This window comes from Equus quagga, chromosome 7 (assembly GCF_021613505.1).
Source record: "Equus quagga isolate Etosha38 chromosome 7, UCLA_HA_Equagga_1.0, whole genome shotgun sequence".
NCBI classification, from domain to species: domain Eukaryota; kingdom Metazoa; phylum Chordata; class Mammalia; order Perissodactyla; family Equidae; genus Equus; species Equus quagga.
Window position 1 is genome coordinate 29,814,347 of NC_060273.1, and position 19,863 is coordinate 29,834,209.

General features: G+C 60.9%; 2 protein-coding genes across 4 annotated transcripts in view; one reads left to right on the top strand and one right to left on the bottom strand.

Annotated features, from left to right (window-relative positions):
- The window catches only part of C7H7orf50 (chromosome 7 C7orf50 homolog), a 148,345-nt gene that overhangs the window by 44,604 nt on the left and 83,878 nt on the right, over positions 1-19,863 (bottom strand). The window lies entirely within an intron of this gene.
- GPR146 (G protein-coupled receptor 146) lies at positions 1,072-19,267 on the top strand. Of its 2 annotated transcripts, none has more exons than XM_046665786.1 (2): positions 1,072-1,188; positions 14,138-19,267. In XM_046665786.1, exon 2 carries the CDS (start codon positions 14,152-14,154, stop codon positions 15,151-15,153), a length of 1,002 nt encoding a protein of 333 aa, XP_046521742.1. In that variant the 5' UTR covers positions 1,072-1,188; positions 14,138-14,151; the 3' UTR covers positions 15,154-19,267. The 2 variants fall into 2 exon arrangements, with proteins under 2 accessions (XP_046521742.1, XP_046521741.1); XM_046665785.1 differs by lacking the exon at positions 1,072-1,188 and adding an exon at positions 10,471-11,293.

Genomic DNA, 19,863 nt, shown 5'->3' on the forward strand with positions numbered 1-19,863 from the left:
AATTGGCAGACTGTTTTGTTTTTAGCGGTCCATAAAATAGCGGTGTCCGGAGCATTAACGGCGCCTTAGATTTGGTGAGACGTGGGAGTATATCCCTCGAGAGTTGTTCTGAGAGCCTAACAGAAGCCGGCACACAGTAAGTCCTCCCTGGCTCTGGCTGTTAGACGTCAGTGCTGGCGACCTACGACTGATCTTGGCTCAGCGCAGATGAGCCATTGCGGGAAGCCCACTGTGATGCTGACCCGGTGTTGGACTGAGGAGCAAGCTAAGGTCTCGACACCAGGGCCAAGGAGGTGTAGGGGGGTCCGAGGGGTCTACAAACGACCTGGACAGAGAGTGACTCTGCCTTGCCCTTCAACCATAGGGAGTCTGGTCCCCCAGTTGACCCCCAACTTCCTTCTCCAGTCCGTGGTCAGGAAGCTATGCTGTCAGGCAGGATGACCCACAGAGAAGCCCTGAGCACGGCAGGGAGCACCACAAGGCTCAGGTCAGCTGTGGCTGCTGTCCTCATTACTGCTGATCCATTCAACCCTGGTCACACAGCCAATCTGCATTAAATTCTGCCACCTGCATACTTCCATCTGCAGAAGGAAATGTTCTTAGCTCCTGGGCCAGAACGTGCTGCTAGGGCTACCATCACACCACAAGAATGACAGAGCGAACGGCCTTGTTCTTTAAACTTCCCCAACATTTTATTAGAACAGTAACAACAAAAATCAAGCAGGCTGCAAACAACGCGCTGTCTCTTTAAGCAGGTTCCTGCGGCCAGCTCAGTTTACAAAGAAATTCCTAAAACGAGGAAGCGGCGGGGAATCGGGACGCGGCCACCACACTTTGGGGAGCGCAGCAGGTGCACCTGGAAGGCCTAGATTACAACCCGGGGGGCGGGGGGGGGGGCTCTGCGCCCCGCAGATTGCAGCGCGCTCTGACTCAGCACGACCGGCCCCAGCAGAGCCCGGGCGCAGAGCCTGGTGCTGCCCGCGCTGACCCCGGGTCCCAGCGCGCCAGCCACCGGGGGGCGGGGCCAGCGGCCGGGGGTGGGGCCCCGCGGACGGACGGGCGGGGCCCCGCGGGCGGCGGTCACGTGTGTACACAGGCCCCGCGCGGCGCGCGCCGTGAGCCCGCCGCGTCCCCGGAGCCCGAGCCGCCCGCCCCGCGGCGACAGCGCGGCCCGCGGCCCAGCGAGCGGTGAGTGGGCGCGGGGCTGGGGTCGGGTCGGCCGGGCACACTCGGGCTCTCGGGTCCCTCGGCCCCGCCCTGGCGCTGTCCCCTGGGGGTGGCACTGTCCCCTGGGGGTGGGGGGCGCCACCCCGGTGCGCAGCGCTGTCCTCCGTGCAGGGTGGGGGGTGCTGTCCCCCTGGGGTCCGCTGTCCCCCGTGCGTGGCGCTGTCCCCGTGTAGGGCCACCTCGGGCCGCGCCGCGCCCGGCAGGGCAGCCAGGCCAGGCCGCCGCCCCGCGGTCATTAACCTGTCGGGGGCAGCTGCGATGTGCTGCCCGCGTAGCAGGCTGAACAGCAGGTTGGTTGACACGTCGGATGCTCGTGTTCTCCTGGGCACCACGGTTATAGCTTCCCTCCCCTTTTAGGATTATGAAATTCTCAGTAAGTTCTGGAACTACATCTAAATGGACATACTAAGTCTGTGGTTAACTGTATGGACGCTTGATAAAGCGTAAAACCCCCTGGGCATGGACAGGCTCCTTCACAGCTTCCGAGGAAGGCAGGGCTCCCAGCCTCAGAAACACCTGTCTGCCAGCGACAAGAAACCCAACTCAAGTTACCATCACGAACTTGTTAAGTCGGTTCTCTAGCTGGGCACTGCCCCAGAGTGGTGATCCACCAGTCTTTGGGGTGCAGACTCGAGAGCCTCAGGGTAATTTCGTATTTGATCACCCGTCACTGGACACATCCTCGCTGGAGGGCTCCGTTCCCCCTTTCGTGGCCAGCTCTTATCTTCACCATGCAGCACGACACTCCCTTCCCCTGTGCTCAGCATCTCACAGAGGAGGCATTCAATGACAAAGTGGCCAGAAGCTGGCTTCAGAGCCCTGCAAACCCAGGAGGAGGGCCAAAAAAAAAAAAGACGACAGGCTTTTAAACCCCGCGGCTCACATTTGGCAAGAGCCCACTGACCCATGTCACCGGCAGGAAGCTGTGGCTAAGGGGCGTCTGGCTGGGGGTCCGTGCTCTGACCTCGTTGTCCTGCCTCCCCAGAAAGTATGGAAACGTCCCGAGGGCAGAGGAACACAGCTTGAGGACAGAATGTGGAGGTCAGTGTGGACTCGTGTCCCAGTAATTCAAAAGCGCTGGCAGGTTGATGAGAGAAAGGCAAGGTCCAGCCACCTAACATGGGTGCATGTGGGGTTTCAGGTTAGGGTGTAAAACCGATTATACCTATTATATAACGGAAAAACCGACATTCTTGCAAAGATGTCTGCCTGTGTGACTTACAGGAAGAGGGAGAGGCTGCTTCTGGGACGGGAGAGGAAGGAGCTCCTGGAGGACGCTGCCTCCACTCCGCAGCCCCTAGGTTGTCATTTGGAATTCTGAAAACGTAACTGCCACCTGGCCTTTAACGATGGAATGGCACACCAGGCCCGAGTCCCCGGAGGAGGGGGTCACCTCCCAGAGAATCAGGCTGCCGTGCAAGGGCACACGACACAGTCATGCTCCTCATTCCTTCGATAGGGTTTCCCACTTATTTCCCCTTGCTTGCTGCTGGCTCCTGAACTCTCTAAGGCTAAAGCCACACACGTGACTGGGCAGCTCGGGCTGCATCTGTCCACAGGGTCTCACGGGCCCAGGTCCCCACAACGCCAGAGGGGACTCAGTCTGGAGATTTCTAATTTGAGATGCCAAAATGGGATGCTGCCGGGGAGCAGAGCTCAGTCCTGGGAGCCTCCATGTGTTGACAGAACACCCCTCGGGCAGCAGAGGGCCCGGGCGAGATGGGCCAGGTGTCCTTTCTGTCCCCAGCAGGGCCACCCTGGGTCCCTTTCTTCCCACACGTGCCCAGGAGCTTTTAATGAGAACCCAGCAAAGCGAGGGAGCAACTGCTCCTCTTAGACCAGATGTGACAGACGGAATACCCGGCTGGTTCCTCCCGGGAAGGAACGGGGGGCGGTGCTAGATGCGTGGCTCTGAGCTCCACCCAGGCAGGAGCACACCCAGTTAAAAGCCGGGGTGCGTGCGGAGCCCCGAGGGGTGCCAGGCCTGCCCAGAGTCTGAGATGGAGACTTGGCCTGTTCTCAGGCCGGCTCTTGAATTTCTAAGTGAGTCCCTGTGTTTGTTTTCGCCGGGTCTGTGCACCTGGAGGGCCACTCGCCTCGACCACGTGAGTCAGGGAACAGAAAGCCCCAGTAACTGTGCTCCCTGAACAGAGAGCCTGTCCCATCTTCTTCCAGGGATAGGAAGCCCGGCCCAGTGCAGGCGTCCCGCTGGCCCACTGGCGAGGCCCCAGCTGCCGGGTCTCGGTCCCCCGGCCCTTCCTGAGCTGCAGACATGCCCGTCTCCTCCGTGGAGAGAGACGCACTCTGTGTGTCTGCAATCTGAGCGGGGGCACCCGCTCCACTCTCACTGCTCTGCAGTTGAGCACCATAGAAAGCAAACACCACAAAACTCCGAACAGCCCATCCGCATAATGCCCATCTCTTATCACCCCCGGGAGGGCACAGGGCCTGTGATAGTTATCAGTGTGCGTAAGCTGTCTACTCAGAAACCTAGGAAAACACCAGCCTTTCCGGAGCGTCTGGCTCCTCCCAGCGAGATGTTAATTGCAGCTAAAGCCTCTGCCCGTTATTACCAAAGGAAACAAACAGGAGCCCTTTGCAAAGCGTTCTGATGGTTCTAGCACATTCGTGTGAAGGTGAGTCTCATGGGGCTCAGCGGCCTCCGGGATGTCCACCAGGCCGACTGTGCCCATTCAGGATGCTCTGCCGGGCCTCACGGTCCTGTGCCCACAGCCCAGTCCCTGAAGTGCCAGAGGGAGTGCCCCTCACGCCCTCTGCTCTTCCTCGTCGCAGTGGGGCTCTGGGGCTCACCCTGAGGGAGAGCCTCTGACGTCACTGAGGCATCCCTTCCCCAGTTGGCCAGCCAGGTGTGGGGCACACGTGGAGCAGGGGGAGCACACGCAGGACTGGCATGGGTGTGGAGCCAGTGCGCAGGTAGGGGCCCCGGCGCCGATGCCCAAAACAGAACTCCACGGGTGCTTCAAGTTTGCCGAGTCAGTGAGAAGCAAGGAAGGGCCCTTGAGGCCGGGGATCAGCGTGCGCAGAGACGCTGGTGAGAAGGCAGCCGTGGACCTGAGTGGGTCCCCCTCATCCCGGGCGAGAGTGGCAGGCCCAGCTCTGATGGGCCCTGAGCACCAGGGGATAGAATTTCCTGATTCACAGAGGCGAGGAAGTAAAAGGTTTCAGTGAAACCAGTTCAGCTACCCTGGAATGGGAGGGTTCCTCTCTGCTGGTTTTCCATTTCAGCCGGCTGTGTGTGCCCGTGCACACTCACACGTGTGCACACACACAGGATTCCAGGGGTGTGGCCCGCCCATCACCCCAGCAGCCTGCTCCCTCGTCACTTCAGCCTGTTACCCTTTACCTCAGCCCTGGATTTTAGCAAAGTTCATTTTAGCTGCTTACAGACATTCATTTTTGTCAGGCTGTTTTATACCATTTTGGGCTCCTCTCTAAAAAGGCATAGGAAGAAAGACGCCGACGTCTTGCTTCAAAATGCTTCCAGCAGCCAGCCTCTGGGGCGTGTGGTCCTGGCTGGCAGTGAGTGGAAAGCGGGAACCGCTGGGCGGAAAGGGCAGGAGTCTCCGATGGTGTCCCGAGCCACGAGCCGAGAGGCGCCGGGCCCATGGAGCCCGTCCCCTTGCTGGTTCCCCGTGCGGAGAGAGCCGTGGTGCAGGCGGGGAGTGAGTGTGTCTGCTCCAGTTAACACCAGGGCAACGCCAGGAAATCCGCCGTTGGTACGAGAGCCCTAACCCGACCACAAAGACTTTAAGCTCTGCAAAGCCTCTGGATCTGACGGCGCGGCAAGGGGTCCCCTCCCCGGGAGCACTGACACTTCGCCTTTGACTGGTGCTCACGTCCTCACGCCCCTCCCCGTGGGCCCCCTCCATCCCTGTGTCAGTTGTCAAGGATTCCGAGCGAAGGGTCACAATGGCAGCTTCCTCTGAGGTCCCGGTATTTGGAAGATAAAGATCCCCACCCTCGTCATCCCAGCACAGGGACTAACGGCGGCTCACCCTTCTGTGCTTTACGTGACTGGATGATCCCTCCCAACAGTCTCACGAGGATTTGCCTAAGCTGGAGAGTAGGATAGTAAGTCACCTGCCTGACCAGAGCCACCCAGCGGTCAGAGCAAGCCTGGGATGGCGACCCGGCAGCCGGCTCCAGGGCCCAGATTCCTAACCACGTGGAGACTCCGCGAAACTAAGTGGGACGTGGAGTTTTCCTTGCAGCATTTTATGCCAGTTCGCGTGGTCACCAATTCAGTTCTCTCTGCTGCCGGCAGGTGCGAGCTTTTGCAAAAGCAGCCTCGTTTATTATGGAGTTCTAAGGTTCCCGGTAAGGTTCGCATGGGGCAGAATGAGTTAGGCCAGGGGTCAAGGCAGGGCCTGGGGTCAGAGCCGCTTTCTCCAAGAAGGAAAACAACTGAGGGCCGGTGCTGTCTTGTTATGCTGCCATGGCATAGCAGGGTCCTGTGACCCGCAACCCTGGGCCACACTGTCCCCAAGCATGGAGCCCTGTGGGAGGGCAGCTGCCATGCACCTGTCTCCATCTGCTCCAGTCTGTCGCCCAGGCCTGCAGCAGCTATGGACAGCACCCCTCCTGATGGCCAGGGAGAGCTGCCATGCCTGCTGCTCGGATGCCCCGGCCTTCCTGCTCTTTCAGGGCTCCTCAGGCTGCTGGGCAGAGGCGTGGCCTGTCTGTGTGGCCAGCTTTCCAGTCAGCTCATCTCTCCTGTGGCCTGGCTGCCCCTGTGCAGGCCTCCACCCTAAACCTGTGTCCCGCAGGGCCCTTTCTGCCCGGCATGCTGACTCATGGCCAGCCACGGTGCTGCAGTGCGGGGCCGTGCTGTGCCTGCTCCTGGACCAGGGAGGGACTCTCTGGCCTGCTAACCTGGTGCTCAGCGTGCTGGCCAGGCCTCAGGGCTGTCTGCTGGGCAACTCCTAAGGAGGCGGCATGCCAAGGGGCTTGCAGGCACCAACGAGGGAGAAACCAGAGATGCCAAACCCCTGCTCAGGGCCCAGGGCAGAGCAAGGAACCATCTGACCCGGGCAGATGCTCCCACGGATTTCCAGGCTGGCAAGGAGAGCTGCCTGGTGGGCTTGGCCAGTGCCAGACCCACTGTGCTTCCACAGAGAGCCTCTTCTCTCGGGCCTCCAGGTCTGGAGGCAGCATCCTGGGTTTCCTCTCTGGCTTCTCCAAGTTCTCCACACTGTGAGCCTGGAGCAGACGTCTTCAGCATCCACGTGAGAGCCTGTAACCCTGCCGAGGAGCCTCCTGAGCCACAGAGACAGAGAGGCCCAGCTGGAGGGCACATGCAGCAGCACTGGGAGGCGGCCGAGAGCCCTCCCAGGATGGAAATTGGCAAGTGGAGGAGAGCATCTTTGTGAAAAATAATTGCTGGAGTCCAGAGGGTGTCTTGGAAGAAAACTACTTTGCTTTTTATGCACAAGAACATATTTGTAATGAGTGACTGCTGGCCCCAGTCGAGGATCCAGGAGACGAGGCTCTGCAGCAGCTAAGTCATTAGAAACTGGGCTGGGACGGGGAGCCCCAAAGAGCTCCGTCCGTAGGCCCTCCCCGTGGGTGCACAGAGAGCCACTGCCACACCACCACGGCCTCTCGCTGAGCCTCGTTAGGCCTGTCAGAGGCGGCTGCTGCGTCACCAGGCCTTGCTGACCGGGTGGGCTGAGGTCATCCCACAAGCCAGCAAAGAGGCCTGATGGCAGTGCCGTTCGCCAAGTGCCACAAATGGGACTCCAGCTTTTCGGACCAGGACGATCCGGCCTTGCGAGCCTCAGCCGAGCCCTCCTCTGAGGGCGAGGCCACCCCTGTGCTGCAGAGCTGGCCGCAGCTGTGCTCCCTGCAGAGGCTCTGCGCGGCCCCGGCACCACAGGCAGTGGTCGGAGCGCCTGCACTTCACACTCACGAGGAAGAAACTCCAAACCGCGAGGCCAGGAGCCTCGGGCCCCGGACAGTGGCTCGACGGCCTGGTCCTCTCGGACTCCTCTGTAGGAGAAAGTCACCTTTGACCTCAAGCCTCTCCCTAGGTCGCCCTGTGATGTGCGTGCAGCCAGGCTTGGAGGAAAAGAGGCAAGAGACCCCAAGAGCTGCTCGGGCATCAGGGCAGGGTTCTGAGTTGCCGAAGGGCTCGCCTGCATCAGGGTGCTTGCTTCTGCTCGTGCTTCTCAGGCCAGCGTGCCCTCTGAGGCCTGGCCTGGTGGCGTCCAGCGCCCTCCTGTAGCTGAGCTGCTCTGGTCCGCTGTTGTCTCTCCTGTCCCCTGCTGGCCCCACAGGCCTGGAACCACCTGCTCTGCTCTATCCCATCCAACAGGACTGGTCACACGCCTGGGCTGGCCCGGGGGCGGGCACTGCAAACTTGCCCGTGTGGAGGTTTTCTTCTTCACGAGAGTAATCAGAAAACAAACAAACAACCCTCAGAAAGAAAGAGAGGGCGTGTGAGTCACCTTAAGATGGTTAATGAGTCCTTTTACAGGAAAACAGGATAAGATGATAAGACAACCCCAGCGGTCCCTCATTCTTCTCTCTCAGCCAAGATGTTCAGCACCCGAAGAAGTGGGCCCGCTCCCTCCCGCCGGGCCATCACTGTGTCTCCACAGAGGCCCGGGGCCACAGCCCAGCCTGTTCCCGGCTGAGCAGTTGACCAGGCTGCGCACTCCCGCTGCTGGAGCCCTGGAACCCAGCAGGAACACGCCTGTCTGTGCCCGGTGTGCCCCTGCTGTGTGGACAAGGCTGTCTGCAGACCGGGCTCAGAGAACACGCTGCAGAGCAGAAGCAAGCTCAGACGCATGCGGCCAGGGCCTCGCGGGCACGTGCGGCATCTCTGCCCAGGGAGACCCGAGGCAGGGAGCTGATGGACTCTGCGCCGTCTGCCTGCGGACATGGCACACGCTGAGTCAGCCCGCAGCCACGTCTATGTTCCTTGGGCTCAGTAGAGTGAGGTCAGTAAGGGTTTCTGGCTCAGAAAAGCTGTCCTGGGAGGCGGCTGGGACCCCAACCAGGCAGAACCAGGACCCCACCGAGGTGAGACAGCAGGCTGGCAGGAGTGGGAACCCACGGAGGGACTCGAGCAGCCCTGTGGAGAGGGGAGGACAGGAGGTCGGGCCATTCCTGGTGCCTGGTCTGGAGAGGGGGCTGTGGACGAGCTATAGCTGTGGGCACTGACGCAGGACCTGGGTGGACGCCACAAGTGGGTACCAGTCCCGGGGGAATCATGGGGGAGAGGCGGCAGATGAGAACGGGAAGAAGGTGGCCACGCCAGCCGGGGTGAGCCTGGAGGCAGGCATGGGAGAGGTGGGTCAAAGCAGCGCCAGGGGGCTGGTCAGGTGGGAGGAAGTGGGCAGGAGGGGCTCCAGGGCACGGGGAAGGGGAGGGCAGGTCCAGGAGCAGAGGGCAAGCTCTGTGGGCAGCGCAGGCAGGCAGAGGTGGACAGCTCTGAGCAGGAGGTGTCCAGGAGGGGCCCGGGATAGGGTGTGGTGACGGGACTGACCTGTTCCTAAGGCCAGCCTGGACGAGAGGCCCACTGGGCTCCTCGCCGACCCTAACTCCTTCCACTGAGGGGACACAGCAGGTGACGGGACCCCCAAAACTTGGATTATTAATGCTGCCATTTGGGGAGAATGTGGGGTGCCCCGTGTGCCGTGTTGGCCCATCGAGGTTCTGCAGGAGGGCCTCGCCCCAGGCCGGGCTTCTTCTCAGCAGAGGGGGCCCCTCCTGGCACCAGCATCTGCACCAACTGCGTTCCAAGTTCCTCATTCTCATGAAGGAAGTGAGCAGAGCCGGCTAACTGGAAAGGCGGCGAGCAGCCGAGGCCTGTGCCAGAGGGAAGTAGCCAAACCATTGTTCTCAGGCCCTGCCGCGTCCCCAGGGGGCCAAGTGGGAAGTCTCTGTCCCCAGGTTCCTGGCCTTGCAGAACCGGAGTGCACAAAGGGAAATGGGGTGACCTCAAGGAAATGGGACCAGCCCCCACAGAGGCCCCTCTGTGGCCAAGACAGAAGGCTCGGGGGCAGGAGGACAGGTAGGGGCCATCCTGCAGGAGCAGCACCAGGACAGGACAGGGCAGGACAGCACGACCCCTACCACGTTCTCTGGAACACCCACGCCGTGATGAGGGCAACCAGCTGCAAGACTGGAGCGCCGTTCACCAGCTGCCTCGCGGCTCGGGCAGGTGGGACACTTCCTGCCACCACCTCGCCTGCTCTCTCCAGACCCACAGCTGCACGGCACTTCGGGGGGTGCAGGCCGAGCCCCAAGTGGAGCCATGGGTGCAGCCACTGCTCCGGCCTTCGGAGCACTTCCGTCTGCTTCCTGTCCGTGCACGCTGTGCCATGCACACGACAGTGAACTGGCTCCACGGAGAGAGTGCTTGGACCCACGTCCACAAACGCCTGGCTGGAGGACTGACGAGCGCTGTGGCGCTGCCCATCTCGGACAAGCCCATCTCCAGGCACCTGGGCCGGAAGGTCTGTGTGTCCTGGTGACATGACCCCCGCAGGGGTGACGTCACCGATCTGCTCCTGGCCCTCTGCCCCCACTGTTTCCTTCTCTCCCACACTGCTCACCCTTCAACCTTACATGGACGAGAGTGAACACTCCCCACTTTAGAAAATGCCAGACACTCATGTCTGCAAAACAAAGCAGCTCCTCTGATGGGGGCCCTTTGCTCCCACATCTCTCAGTGGCCCCTGGAGAGATGGGTGCCTCCAGGAAGAATGCTGGAACAAAAAAGGGTGTTGCTTTCAGACTGACCGAAAACGGATGAAAATTGGTACCTTTAACTCATAACCTGGATTTGACATCAAAACTGTCCTTGTAATTGACATGTAAGAAAACTGCGCACAGAAGCTAACTCAAGCGCGTGAAATAAAGTTTATGAATCCTGCATTTGTAAGCTGCCGGCAGAGAAAACCTCAAGTGGGTTTCCCATCTGAAACCCGGCGCTGACGTTGGTCGCTCTCCCGTCTATGTGGGGGCGGTTCATGCGCACGCACACAGCTCCTCTCAGGCGGCGTGAGCCAGGGACACACGCACATGTGAACGCACAAGGAAATTCGACACAGATTTTATTCCGCGTGACGACTGCCCAAGAATCCAGCAGTTCTCACCCAACTCGGGCCGCTCGCTGGCTGCCCTTTCTGCGCCCTTGCTGCCCCCGCGGCGGGCCATTGGCAGTCCAGGCAGCAGCTCCCTCGGCCCCGTGCCTTTGGGGGGGGGGGGGGCGGGGGGCACGGCTGGAGGACAAACGGGCCTGCCCACAGCTCTGTCCTCGGATGAAGCCCTCCCCTAGAGGAGCGCTCGGCTTCGCGGCCAGCTTGGCCCCTTCCGTCCGCGTTGATGGCCGCACAGCACGGCGATGCTCAGAGCCTGCCCGCCCGCCCTCAGCCATGGCCGGGCCGTCCAAGGGCTCTCTGTGCTCGGTGCTCGAGTGACAGCCGCCCGACTGCTCTCTCTCCATGGCAGTCTCTGGGAGGCCCAGCTTCCTGCCCTTCATCTCCACAGACAAACGTCTGCTCGGTGCACTCTTCAAGGGAGAAACGGAGCTGATTGACCCTGCCCCCACGCTGAGCACGGGGACTGGCCTCTGGACTGGGCAAGGCTTGGCCAGACTGGCCCCACGGCTCCTGGATGGGGCAGGGAAGCCGAGGGAGGTGCCAGCATGGCTGGACAGAGCAGCGGGTGCCCCCCGGGCGGAGAGCCGGAGGGTGGGAGCATGCCTGATCCCCGGCGCCAGCCCCTCCAGGCACAGCCCTTGTTTCTTGAAACTGGCTGTAAACAGAGATAGGGAGGGGCCGCCGAGCCTGCCAAGCCAGGCAGAGACTTTGTGAGCAATTTACTAGAGGAAAAACAAGTGGTGCGCTTCCACACTGGGCACGGCGCGTGCGCCACGGCTCACACACGCACAGGAAGCCGCACTGCCCGGCTCCTGCTGATAAGGAGGCTGTGGGCTCCGGAGAAGCACCCGGGCCCTCCCTGGTGCCTCTGCTGCAGCGTCGCTTCCTGACGGGGCCCACGGTGCAGGCAGAGACATGGGGGATGTGGAGTGAAGGTAAGGGCCACGGCTTGGCGCTGCCTGCCTGGCGGTGTGCTGGGAACTCGGGAGGAGGCGCCGGGCAAGCCAATGCCAGCGCCACACAGGACGAGCCCTTACCCGGTGAAGTGAAAGGGAAACTGACAGGGCAGGACCTAGAGAACAGGGTTGTGGGGCCGAGAGCATGTCTCTCTGGGTGCCCGGGCCAGGGCTGTGATGGCGGGCGCAGAGGGCACACGGCCTTCCTTGCTGGCAGATACCCCACACGAGCGCCTGTCCTGGCGACGGCAGAGTGCCCTTGTGTCCAGGGGCTGACCCCCACCCTTTCTGTCCCCATGTAAGGAAGAGACTTGAAGATGAGAATGGGTGGGCACGTCTCAGGCGGACTCTAGGGGCCCTTGGACGCGAGGCAAGCTGGGCAAGGCCAGACCAGAGGGGTATCTGGCCGCGGGCTGGTCACGGTGCGGACAGGGTGCCCTGGAGTGAAAAACGTCTACTGTGGCCACAAGGACACACAGTGTTTCCTGGGGACTTGAGGCCAGGAGGTCTGGTGGACCAGCACCCCACGACCGTGGGCCCCAGCTCCCACCCCCCAGTCACCCTCAAACCCGCAGCTCAGCAGGCAGGAGCCTTGAGCAGACGGACAGACACACCGTGGGAGGAGACGGCATTAGACCAGGAGGGAGACCCAGGAGAACGGAAACCGGCCGTTCAGTCAGCTAAAGGACGACAGAGAAGGACTCCTCCCCAGCTCACGGGGAGACCACAGCTTCCCAAGGGAGCCCCTGCCGGGGGGGGGGGCTGGCTTGGACCCGCCGGCCTCCCGGGATTGCACCACCTACCGGGTGCTCCCTCCTTGTCCCTGGAACACAGCCTCCGGGGTGCAGAGTGCCCGCCGGGGGAGTACATGCTTCTGAGTGACGCGGTGGCACATGTGGGCAAAGCCGCCAGCGCCTCGCCAGCAGGGCCTGCATCCTTCCCACCTGCTGCATGTCATCCAAGCCTGCCGGGTGGCACTTGTTAGGGTTGCACAACGTTGCCACAAACACGGTGTCCCTCCCGTCCACGCTGGAGTGGGAATTCCCACAGCCCCAGCCCGCCCGTCGTGACTGACGACGCTGCCAGAGCAGCCGGCCCCGTTTCCTTCGTCACTGCCCACCGCCGCTGACCCGCGTGCTGGCCGAGCCCCGCGGTGGCAGACGCTCCCCTCCCTCACCGCTGTGAGCCCAGCACCCAGCATGGCGGCGGGCCACGCGGACGGTCGGGAATTGACGGGTGACTCGGCTTGTTCCCCTTTCCCCATGTTCACGTCCCACCAGGCAGGGTGCTGCAGGCCTGGCTCCGCCTCCTCCCGGGGGCGGGCTGGCTCCTCACGGCGCCCTGGAGCCTGGGAGACAGACGGCTGTGTGAGCCGCGAGGATGTCTCCTCGTCCTGGGCACAGGTCTGCTGAGCCCAAGGCCGTTGGAACGTGAGGTTTTCCTCCAAAGAACTGACGTTTCTGAGGAACGTCTGCTCTTCCCTACGTGGCGCCCCCACCTGCCCGGCCCCACTCGGGGTCTCACCGACTCGCCGCAGCCACGGTCTCCCACTCCATCTGCGCGGCTCCAAGGTCGGTGGAGGGGGGTACGGGGAGCAGGGCCACCTGCCCACACCCACCGTTGCAGCGCTGGCACCGGGCAGGTCATCTCCCACTCATCCACCCCAGGAACTGCCAGGCTGAGAGGGGTCTGGGTGCATTTCTTCACTTTGAGACAGCCTACAGGACCAAGGTACCAGGCGGCACAGGATGGCCAGGCCTCCAGTCCCATGGACCACACAGCCCTTCTCAGAAGGCAGGATCCCTGCCACCTGGCTTAGCGCCTGCCACTCACCCCGGCACACTGTGGGTCATGCACACAGAGCTTGGTTCGGCTGCTCACACGTGTGCACCCACGCCCACTTATGGGGCTCACGTGCAGCATTCCAGTGCTGCCCAGGAGGTATGAGAGAGACCAGGTGGGTTTCTGGCCACCAGACACAGGTGTAGGGGGCAGGGCAGAGGGACCATGCGGTTCCCACGCGCGCTGTGCAGGGTCCGGGTTGATGCAGGGAGGCAGGAATGCATCAAGGTGGGCTGGCAGCCTCGCTGGCGGAAGCCTGCGTTCCTGAGTGGCAGTGGTGGAGGGGCTGACAGGCAGAGTGGCTGGGCAAGGGGGAGGTCCACTCCTCCCGCCAGGACAGGCCCCTCTGGCCTTGGCTGAGTCACTACCTGTCACCAAAAGGCCTGTGGCCGCACGTGCGTTACAGCCCGAGGGCCGACCGGCCATGCCCTCGTGGGCAGTCTGTCCTTTCATCCCACTGCTGAGTGAAGAGGCTGAAATGGGGGGCGGCCAGGCAGGTCCTCCCCTGGACCCGCACCCCCGGGGGGCTCCTGGGCCAGGGCAGCAGGGGCCCGCAGAGCACCCCTCTGGTGGAGAGAAGCCCCTGAACCCGAGGAGGCGAGCAGGTTGGGGCCCACCCTGGCTGGGATGCGGGAGGGGGCGCAGCGCCTGTGGGAGAGCCTCCCCGAGTGTCCTGGACGAGGTGCCGCGGCTCAGCTTCTCCTTGGGAACAGGCTCAGGGGGCTTGCCGTGGCCGTCAAGATGACCACAGCCTTGTGACCCTTCTGGCACAAAGTGGCCCAGCTCAGGACTTAAGGCCGCTTTGCTTGCAGAGTGCACACCCTGGGGACAGGTTCCTTTCTAGAGGGCCGTCACTCCTGACGGCTTCTGTGCTGGCCTAGGGGCGGGGCTTTGTCCCGTGCCCCCTCTGCATTTCCGAAGGCCTTGGAGGCGGGGGTTCTGCTCGAGGAGATGACTCACTCTCTGCTGCTTTCCCCACAGAGCCCGGCTGCGCCATGTGGAGCTGTGGCGTGCTCAACGGCACGGGCAGGGGCGAGGACCAGCTCCTCTGCCCGCACTCCCACCTGGTCCTGTCCGTCCTCTCCCTGCTCTGCCTCGTTGTCGGCGTCCCGGTCGGCCTGGGCTACAACGCCCTGCTGGTCCTGGTGAACCTGTGCGACCAGAGCAGCATGACCATGCCCGATGTCTACTTCGTGAACATGGCCGTGGCAGGCCTGGTCCTCAGCGCCCTGGCGCCCGTGCACCTGCTGGGCCCCATGGCCTCCGGGTGGGCACTGTGGGGCTTCAGCAGCGAGGTCCACGTCACGCTGCTGGTGCTGTTCAACGTCTGCTCACTGGTGACCATGTACTCCACGGCCCTGCTCTGCCTGGACTGCTACATCGAGCGGGCCCTGCCGCGCACCTACATGTCCAGCGTCTACAACACCAGGCATGTGTGCGGCTTCGTCTGGGGCGGGGCGCTGCTCACCAGCTTCTCCTCCCTGCTGTTCTACATCTGCAGCCACGTGGCGGCCAGGATCGTCGAGTGCTCCAGGATGCAGAACGCCGAGGCCGCCGACGCCATCCTGGTGTTCATTGGGTACCTGGTGCCCGCCGTGGCTGTGCTTTACGCCCTCGTGCTCATCTCGCGGATCCGGAAGGAGGACACGCCCCTCGACCAGGACGCAGGGAGGCTGGACCCCTCGGTGCACAGGCTGCTGGTGGCCACCGTGTGCACACAGTTTGGCCTCTGGACGCCACACTACCTGACCCTCCTGGGGCACACGCTCCTCACCGCTCGGGGGAAGCCCGTGGACGGGCACGACCTGGGGATACTGCTCTTCGCCAAGGATTTGTCGCGACTGTTGGCCTTCTCCAGCAGCCCTGTGATGCCGCTGCTTTACCGCTACATGAACAGAAACTTCCCCAGCAAACTCCAGCGGCTGATAAAGAAGATGCACTGCAGGCACCAGAGCTGCTCTGTGGACCACGCCGGGGCACAGCAGCGGTCGGCGTAGACGGCAGCTCCGCGGGCACGGCCGCCCTGAGTGCCGGTCCTGGGGGCCACCGCCAGTGCCCACTGCGGGGCCAGCCGACAGGTGCCCCGGTGCGCGCCCTGGAGGCACAGTCTGCAGGCACCGAGCCCCAGCCCGTCGCCCCCTCCCTCCCGGGTCCCAAGTCCTGGGGGGAGGTGGCCGCATCTCGCCTGGACGCAGCACTTTGTCATGGGCACGCTGCTGCTCTCCCAGTGGAGAGCGCTGAGGCAAGAACAGGACGAGGCCCGTTCTCTTCAAGTTCTCCGGGTTTTTCCAAAAAAGGCCATGGCCATGCTGTTCAAGGCAACAGGTGCCTGGTGTACAGACAAACTGTACTCTCCCACGCGACATTCAGGGCCGCACCCTCACCAACCTACTACCTTCAGGCTCCTCCACGTTGGGCTTCCTACACAACGGGATGGAAAGTTAAAGCCAGTATTTATGCTTTGTTTCTAGTGTTAAAATACTTGATTCCCCCCTTATTTTTTTTGTTTGTTTATAAAGAGATATTTGATAGCAGAGTCACGAAGTATGAAAATGAAGGAAACAATACAAAAGAACACGCACATCGGACTAGGTGGGTGGCTGTGCTCCCGAGGAGTTGGTTTGTGGTTTGTGGAGGAGGCTGGGGCTGCACGGGGCACTGAGGACAGGCCTCCGAGAACCGGCCCGCGTCACATGCAGGGGAGTGTCAGGACATGTCAGAGAGGAAGGAGGAGTCCAAGATGCAGCTGTCATCACCGGGAGCAGTCAAGTAGCGCTCGCAGCTCGCCCACTCAGCGCACCTGCAGCCTCAGCTGCCCTTCCGGGAGCGTCCGCTGACTTATGTTCAGTATCGATCTGTCCTTCCAGATCACTCCCCAGAGGGCACCCGAAACTAAAGAAGATAAATAAACTGAAGGAAAACCCACAAACGCTGGAAGGGGCTGCCCAGTGGGGAGATCTGGGGGGCTGAGTACCCTCTGGCGTCTGGTCCAGAGTGGGGGCCACAGGAGGCATCCCGGCTCCCTGAGAACGAAATGTCATCGACACCTGTCGGGTCCTCGTTAACTGACACTGCAGGGGACCTAAGCTGGGCCTGTTTCACCGGGAAGAGCTGGGTGGGCGTCAGGAGGAAGCTAAACACGGGGGTGGGGGGGGTGCAGGAGCCGCAGCCCCCTCCCTCCCACCACGTCTGCGCCAGCGGAGGGCCCTCCGTCAACCTAGATCCTTCTGCCGCCCTGCGTTCTGCAGACATCTACTTCAAACACGTGGGAATGAAAGAACCTCCTTTTCTCCACACCAGCCCGAGCCTTTATGATTAAATCACAGGCCTGCAACCCTCTGATCCCCAATTCCGAAACCCAAAAAGCTCTAAAAACAAAGATTTCCCTCCCCAGGTTTGCAGCAAATTCATTTGGCAGCGCGCCCTGGCCTGAGTGCCCCGAGGGCACCTTGCTGAGGGGAGATGAGTGGGATTACGGGGCGCCCCAGCCCCCATGTTCCATAAGACACAGTGTACACAGCATCCTAACTTCTGCCCGCCTGACAGCCTCTGAGTTCTGGCACACCTGGCCCCCAGGATAAGGGTGGCTCTCTGTGGCATGCCACACGGAGGAACCACCCCACCTGGTCCTAGTCTCTTGGAGAATTTAGCCCACTGGCCAGCTGTCATTTTACCACCCCTCCAGGACGCTGTGCCCCCGTCGAGTCTGCCTGTGCAGAATCGTGATGATACACTGGATGCCAGGGCCCTGGTCCCCCTGCCCCGGGCGGCTGACACTAGACAGCTTCTGTGGAGCTGTCTGCTTCCTCGCCAGGAAAGCTCAGGGTGAATGACAGAAGCTCCTGGGTTGCGTCTGTTGGTGAATGTGCTGTTCCCACTTAAGGGCTCAGCCACCCCTCTGCTGTCCCGGTTGCCAGGTGTGCCAGGATTTCCCCTCAAGCCCTGAAAGCCTCAGGCCTGACCCCGACTCCTCAAGCACACGGCCCTGTGGAGAGTCCGTTTCTCTGAGGAATGAGCCCAGGGCTGCAAGGCAGGGGGTCCCGTGTCGGTGCCCCCTTGGGAACCCTGGTGTTGGCTGACGGGGTGACAAGTGTGGTTCCAGAGTCCCCGGCACAGCAAGGGACTCTGACTTCGACACGGCTGCTGCTCAGTCTGTGGTTCCCAGCTGGCCGAGCAGACCTGGGGCCAAGGTCAGGCCAAGGTCTCCCTCCCAGAGCCTGGTGCCCTTAGGGGCACGGGATCTGGTGGGTGGGCTGGTCTGTGGTGGCGAAGTCGGGTTTAAAATGGACAGACTCCTGTCCTTGCTGATCCCTTGCTCCAGGACAAAGCTCCTGGGAACGGCGCAATTCTGAAAGCACAGAGGAGAGGCACTGGTCTCTGCCCACGGCCGAGACCCCGCAGCCCCGCCGTCGTCCCCAGATGGAGGCGGCAGCCTAAAGTCACTTGTTTCTTTCCCATCGCTCCGTGGCTTTGGTTGCAAACTGGCCAGCTAGTCTCTGGGGGCCTGGGAGGGTCGTGCCGGGGCAGCCATGCATTTCTCTGCCCCGCCCCCTGTCCAGTGCCCACCTCTGCTGGTGACAGAGGGGTCCCAGGGACAAGTTGGCAGCCTGGTCGGCTCTTCCCAGTGGAGCACAAGCCCGGTGCAGACCCTCGTCTCTAACTGAGACCCTGCACTGCTGACGCTATGCCTGGGGTCCCATCTCCCACGAGGGTCAAACCCAGGCGCCTGTGCCTCCGCCCTCCCCTTCCCGCTGGGACAGCTCGGCCACTAACCCAACATGGGCCCATGGGCGTTCTTGGGCCAAATTCGTCTGGGACTGGCATTTCTCTTACTTCCCCGGGATGTCTGATTCTCAGTACTTCTGCCACATTGCCAAAAAAATGGACAGGATTTTGAGCTACTCAGAGAAGAATGAGGAGCTATCTGGAAAAAGCCAAGGTAGACTGTGAACTCAGTCCTAACTTTTTAAATTGACCAATCCTGTATTTCTTCAAGTGAGTTTACAAGATGCCAGGATAAAAGTCTTTCAGTTTATGGTCCAAAGTCACTGATTTTGCTACCCACACTTCTTGACTGTTATAATTTTAAAATTAATGCTCTTATTTTTGTTAATCTACAAAAACTCATCTACCTTGAGATGCTTCTTTCTTTAAAAGATTCCAAAAGGTGAGTTTAATCTCGGGTTTACTTAACGAAGGTTATAAAATTTATTATAGGAAACTGGATCTATTGCTAATTGTGGCAGATAGATCAAGAAATCAACAAATATATGTTCCTTTCTAAAAATCACCTGACAAAGGATAAACCAGAAATAAATTACTGAGAAGTTAAATTACATGCCAAATTCTTGAATTTAAAACCACGTTGGAAAATTTGGGGGCCTTCTCATTTCTAATCTGTTAATCCTGCCCCAGGGGCTGCACCTGTTTGCCTGAAGTTCTGTAAATATGAGAAAGCAGCAGCTGCTGAAGAAAAAACATACGCATTTGAAGGCTATTAAATTATTTGATACCTATGATCCAATTTCTGAATTCTTAAAATGTGCATGTCCAGGGGTGTGTGATGTATATCAGAAAACAGCACAGAAGTACCATAAAACTGGTATTTCCCCCATAATGAGAGTCTCAGCATCCTTACTCCCCTCCCTGCAGTTCCTCCGTGCCACAGTCCTGTCGATTAGCCACCATCGTTCTGTTCCATGCGGGCCCCGCACCTGCTGCTGCCCTGTGACCAGCAGTCCTTGCTGGTGACCCAGGGCTCGGGCTCAGACACGTGCCAGTGGTCAGCCTCGGGGGCGAGTCCAGGAGCAGCCCACCACTCCTGCAGATGCTCCTCTTCCCTGAGAACACAAAGTTTAAAACTACTGACTGCAGCCCGCGGGCTTCGGGGAGAGCAGACGGCGGGTGTCCTGGTGGCTCCAGGGGGGTCCCGTGGGAGCCGTTCGTCTGTCACCCACCCTCTGCAAGAGGGGCCGTCTGGCCACTGGTTAACGTTGCTTTGCACACAGTAAGCACTCGATAAATGTGAGAAATGAATAAGTGAATCACCCAGGAATGAAGTAATTCAAACAATCCACTTTGTGTGAATAAAGAACGTGCAGTTTAAAGAACTGTTATGAGCCTGCCGTATTTTCTTGAACGCGTCTGTGTGTCAGACGGGAGTCTGGGTGTCGACTGTTCTCAACCCTCCTCTCGAAGCAGCTCAGGCTGCCGTGAGCAAAGCCCAGGATGGAGACCTGAAGGCCCCCTGCCACTCGACTCAAGGTAAGGTTATTCCCATTCAGAGAATCTGCAGGGTTGGTTTTTTAGGTTTCTATCAAGGAACCGACGCATAGAGAAACAGACTAGTGAGCTGCATCCCCGTGTTAGCCCGTCGTCACCAGCACACGGCCAACCGTGTCGTCCTGCTGCCTGGCCTTCCCTGACCCCACTAGGAACCGCAGGAGTGGGATAACCACACTGGGAGCCCGCTCCTCACCAGGCTGGGGGATCCCTCCCAGAGCCTGCCAGCGGCTCCCAACCGTCTTCAGCCTGGGTCCTAACCCCAGGGTCTCCACCACCTGGAGCTGGAATCCACCACTCTGGGACTCCCACCTGCTGATGCTGCGTTTCCTTCTGAAGCTACGGGGCCAGGATACTCCCTCTTCCCCACGCTGGCCCCATTAGAGACCCAGAGACATGAGCGGGCGCGTCACCCTCAGAGGCAG